Here is a 5,703-nt window from a genome sequence, read left to right as displayed (position 1 = left end):
ACAAGAGATAATTTTATTTTGTTTTCTATTGATCAAAACTAAAAACAGAATAAAAGAAAGAATGATACAATTATATATCCTAGTTCAACTACTATGTGTAATGTGGCCTATATCTAGTATCCATTACAACGGTGGTGGAATTTTCACTATCTTTCACAAAGATTACAATCACTAATTTTTTTAGGATTCAACCCAATCCTATCTGGGACAAATCCAGCTTCTACCCAAGCTAAATTTGACTAGGTTCACTCCTTAGACTTTCAATCATTAAGTGCTTATCCAACTTAGCAAGAAAATTTTCTAAGGATCATGAATACAAAACAGAATTATAAGACATAATTTTCTGACTTTTTCTGGATAACTCTCTTTGCCTTTTCTCTCAATGGCTTTTACTGATACCTCACTTACTGTCTTTTTTCATTAAAAAGGAACAAAGAAAGATGAATACTGAAAAACAGAAAATTTAACGTAAACCCATGAAGGAGAAGAAGGGTTAGCTTGAAAGTTATGAACACCCAAATAATATGCTCACTTCTTTCTTCAATTGCTGGCCGTTTACCCCTTTTAAAGAGGAGTAAAGTTTCCAAAACTTGAACTTGGTTTGAACACCTTTGACTTGTACTTCTACCCTAAATAACAGAGCAGTAGCACATAGAATAGATGAGACAACAGGAGTGAATAAAGTTCATATGCATCCTTACCTAACTATTTCTCTTTCTTCTTTTTTCGTCTTGCTTAAAGCATCTGAGTCATTCATCAATTCTTTGACTCCAAGTTTTATTCTTGACCCTTGATTTGTAGCAAAGCTTTATAACTTCTATTTTCTTCAACTTTTCGAAATGGTGCATGTAGGAGAAAGGTATTTTTAACAAACTACGATGGAAGCACAAAAATGAAAAAAATTTTCTGATACAACTTTTGATTTGATCTTTGCTTTTATGCCTTAGCTTTGATTTTTCTTCTTTTTTCTCCTTTGTTACTTGAATTTGGTAATCACCTTTTTCTTCTTGATTTGAACCCTAATCTGAACTTCCTTTTCTTGCTCACTTTTGGAACTAATTCACGTGGTTGGGAAGAGAAAGGAGAGAAGAGAGAATATGTCTTTTCCTCTTGGTTGGTGATCAACCTCACTTGTTATGGGTCACTAGTGAATGAAATGATTGTTGTTGGGCTTACTCTAATTTTGGCCTGCACGCTAGCCAAACAATTTATTCACACAATTTGAACTTTTGACCTAATATCATAAGAGCGATGCTAGGTAGCCAAAGAATAATTACAATATAAAAATATCACGTAAAAATTTTTATTCTCTTGATAAGCAAGTGATATACACATTCTTATCATTTATTCTCCTTATTACCTACCATTTTGCTGCATGTTTGGAATCATTAATGTTCTTTCCAAAATTAATTTCAGTTTCTCCCAAATCAAATCTCTAACATCTCTCAATCACATTATTATCCATTAAAATACAATAATTGTCTGCAAAAATTATGGAAGTTAAATTAAAAATTTTTAACAACTTCTACTATATAATTTATATTTTACATATAGACTATTAAAAAATAAAAAATAAAACATAAAATATAAACAAAAATTAAAAAATAAATTTTTAAAAATAATTATGAACTCGTCATATTAAAATCAATAAATAAGCATACATACAAATATTAAATAAAAATATTAAAATAATTAAAATCATGACCTATTAATACACATATGAGATAATTTGAAGAATACAATAAAATGTATAGTTTAAATTGATAATATTAATTATAAAAATTTATTAATTATAGATATCATATGTATGAAATTATGAATATTATGAGTACAAAATTATGGATGTTATTAATATGAAATTATGGATGTTATGTGTATGAATTTATGGATGTTATGAGTAAATTTATCAATTGAATAAATTAATTTAAGAATTTGACGTTTTTTTTTTAAATTCAATTATGATAAAATTTAAAAACATCTGTGTTAATTTTATAGTTACTTATGCAATAATTAAAAAATAATATGTGTATGAATGTAATATCTAATAAACATGAATTTAATTTTTAGATGTTAGTTGTATGTAATTATGGATGTTATGTATATAAACGTATGAATGTTATGTGTATGAACTTAGTTAGTACAATATAATTATAAATGCACATAAAAACACAAAAAAAATTAATCAGTTTATTACCATACCTCATCAAAGCTAGTGTAGTTTTTCATATTGTCGAAAACTGATTAACTGATAACAACTTCGTCGATTGGGTGAGTCCATCTGTTGTTTAAATTTTTTACCACTTTCTACCATAGGTACCGTATTAAGGTAGAATTCAAATGCCATACTATTTGTAATGATAAAGATGATTTCTTGTAAAATTCCTTACCCTATTCTAGTTGTGCTTGCAATGGTATTAGAATTGTGAATTTTGAATGAAAATAATTGAATTAACGGAAATAAAATCACATTAGAGTAGCTTTCAGATTTTGTATTTTTCCATTGAATGATGATAAATGACTTAACAAAAATAGAAAATTAATTACAATAAAAAACGATAATGATAATAATAATAATAATAAAACAAAAAACCGTTTATGATAATAATCAATTACAATTATTGAATTTATGTGATATTAGCCTATCTCTATTAGACGAAGGAGCAGAACAAGAATCAATTACAATAATAAATCATAACCGTTATTAATTATTATTATTAATTTTTATTATATTCTTAAATATAAAAATCAAATTATAAAAGAGAATATTAAATATTGATTACAAGAATGCCTAATAGTAAGGAATATGATATTATAATTAATATCATTAATAAATGGAGTTGATAAGAATATGATAAGTGAAATGATAAGAGAGTGGGTTAAAAAATAAAACTGTTATTAAATGATATAAATGAAGTATATTATGGAAAGTTTTGGCTAATTATGGCTGAAACTTTTTGGTTACCAAACTTTTTTCATATCATAATGTTTAGTCATCATTAAATTACTATTTTTATTTTCTTAAACTCATCAATTTCATCCTTGATGACAAACATTATAAAATGAATTATAAATAAAAAAATGAGAAGAATTTTAATGTAACTTTCCTTTAATAATTCAATCTTCAAGTTGAATTTCTCTTTTTTTTTTCCATTCTGCTGGCTCCTCTTGAATTTGAACATTTTCTCAATCTATAATTGTCATTAAGATCAGGGACGGATCTAGAAATGTTGTTATGGGGAGGCCAATAATATATATAATATAAAAAATATATGCAAATAAATTATAGTGTAAGATGTATTAAAAAAATATACAGATAGAGAATATATATTTAAAGTATAAAAAAATGTGTACTTTTTATTAACGAAGTGGTACACGTCGATTTTTCATATCATAAAATTCATCGATAATAGAATCTGTGTCAAATTTTTCAGCAATCTTCTTCTCAATGTAAATCAAAAGACAATTAGCAAGCAATTCATCTTCCATTTTATTTCTGAGTCTATTCTTCACAATATTCATAGCTGAAAAAGATCTCTCAGTTGTAGCAGTTAAAATAGGGAGAGTTAATACCAAGCGAATCAAACGATCAATCAAAGAATATGTTAAAGATTTTCCTGTCTTCGTTAATCGTTGACATAACTCCGAAATTGTGCACAAGTTAGTTAATTCAGCATGATTAAGAACATCAAGTTCATAATGTTGAGCTTGCATTCTAATGTGAAATTTCTCTTGGTCACTGAAGTCACCTGGATAAAACCGTTCTACTAATTCACATACTTTGTTGACACTGAAGAACTTATAATTATCTCTGGGATCTAAAGTTGAACTTAAAGTAAGCAATTCCACCATATTATCGTTGAATCTTCCATTAAACTCTTGCAATTGTGTATCAATTACAGCCAGAAATAAATTAACACGGTAATGATGCTCCGCTGAAATTTGATCAACAATTTTGCGAGTTCGGCCTCTTCTAGGAATATGTAATGCATTCATATCAGGAACTTCAACTTCATGTTTCTCACAAAATAGTATAACTTCTTTTATGAAAGCCTCCCAACTTGATTCTCTAATTCTTTGGATTAAAGTCTTGGTAGTAGAAACCAGAGTTAAAGCATTCAATATGTCTTGATTTTTTCGTTGCAAAGTTTGACAAAGATCATGACTAACTTCCAAAATATTTCTCATCAAATGCAAAACAAAGACAAATTCAAAGTATGTGATAGCATCATAAGCAGCACTAGCATCACCACGAGTGGAGAAATTACCTTCTTCGGTGCTTTTTTCAAGAATTTCACAAGTAGCATCAAACATGCATAACAAGCTACGTACAGAATTCAAATGAGACCCCCATCTAGTATCTCCAGCTCTTTGCAAAGTACCAATTTGATTAAGTCCACTACCTGTCACAATTTGATCATTGGCAATTAAGTTTGCAACATTATTTGCTTGAGCAACCCTTAACTGATCATGACGTTTAGGAGAAACAGTCACAACATTCACAATTAGTGTAAGTTTTGAAAAGAATTGATGAACATAACAAACTTCTTTGGCTGCAGAAACAAGTGCTAATTGTAATCGATGAGCAAGACAATGAATGTAATAAGCAAAAGGACAATCTTTCAGAAATAGAGCTTGCAATCCATTCTATTCACCACGCATATTACTAGCTCCATCGTACCCTTGTCCCCTAAGATTTTGGATATCAAGATTATGACGAGAAAGAACTGATGAAATTTCTATTTTCAATGTCAAAGAACATGTATCAGAAACATGTATAAGATCAAAAAATCTTTCTTGAACACAACCGTGCTTGTCTACAAATCTCAAAACCACAGACATTTGTTCTCGCTTTGACTCATCTCTTGCTTCATCAATAATTATACAAAATTTAGAATCACCAATTTCTTCTCGAATTTTTGCACGCACTTTTCTAGCAAAGATATGCAATATATCTTTCTGAACACCGGGAGATATATATTGAGCATTTCCAGGAGCATTTTCAAGGACAACATTATTAATATTCTGATTACAGGAAGCTAAAAGCTTAATTAACTCAATAAAATTTTCCCTATTCAAAGATCCAAGACTTTCATCATCGCCTCTAAATGCACATGCTTGAAATGCAAGCCATCGAATAGCATTAATAGATGTCTTCAACCTTAAACGGTTATTTGTAATAGTTTCATCACTATGCCTATCAAGAACTTTATCTATATGCTTAGATTGAGCCATTAAATCATCACAAGATTTCACACATAAATTATGGGGAGAATTAGGAATAGAACCCTCGTGACATACAAATGCACAATTTACCCCATTGTTTACTTTCTTCCAATTACTAAATCCTAACTCTTAATTTAAGACAGCAGTATCTTATACAAAAATTTTATGCTAGACAGCAAAAATATTATAAACAACCTTATGTACCAATCAAACTAATTGAACCAACCTGATGAATCATTTTTCAGAAGTTCAATAAACTATCAATCCTAAAAAAAACACAATTCTACAACAAACAGCCATAAGCATAGCAAATTTAACAAACAGAACAGTAAGCAATTTAATCAATTTCAATAGTTCTAAAACAGCCTAAAATAGCTGCACAACACTAGAACATGAATTAGACAACCTAATTCAAAAGCAATTCATTTTACATACTCACTCTCCCTTTTGTTATTGTAATACCCGGTCTAACCGAAATTT

General features: G+C 28.7%; 1 protein-coding gene across 1 annotated transcript; it reads right to left on the bottom strand.

Annotated features, from left to right (window-relative positions):
* Positions 2,777 to 5,232, bottom strand: LOC107616460 (zinc finger MYM-type protein 1-like). Its single transcript, XM_016318416.1, has 3 exons — positions 4,665 to 5,232; positions 3,571 to 4,550; positions 2,777 to 2,788 (listed from the first exon to the last, which is right to left on the bottom strand). Exons 1-3 carry the CDS (start codon positions 5,230 to 5,232, stop codon positions 2,777 to 2,779), a joined length of 1,560 nt encoding a protein of 519 aa, XP_016173902.1.

The sequence above is a fragment of the Arachis ipaensis genome, chromosome B09 (genome assembly GCF_000816755.2).
Source record: "Arachis ipaensis cultivar K30076 chromosome B09, Araip1.1, whole genome shotgun sequence".
Classification (NCBI taxonomy): domain Eukaryota; kingdom Viridiplantae; phylum Streptophyta; class Magnoliopsida; order Fabales; family Fabaceae; genus Arachis; species Arachis ipaensis.
Note: the sequence above shows the minus strand (reverse complement) of the source record. Positions and strands in the feature narration are given on the sequence as shown.

Coding starts and splice junctions, on each gene's coding strand:
- LOC107616460 (XM_016318416.1), bottom strand. CDS start 5,232: ATGGCTCAATCTAAGCATATAGATAAAGTTCTTGATAGGCATAGTGAT. Junction 4,551..4,664: donor ACAAGGGTACGATGGAGCTA/GTAATATGCGTG, acceptor TTGTTTCTGCAG/CCAAAGAAGTTTGTTATGTT.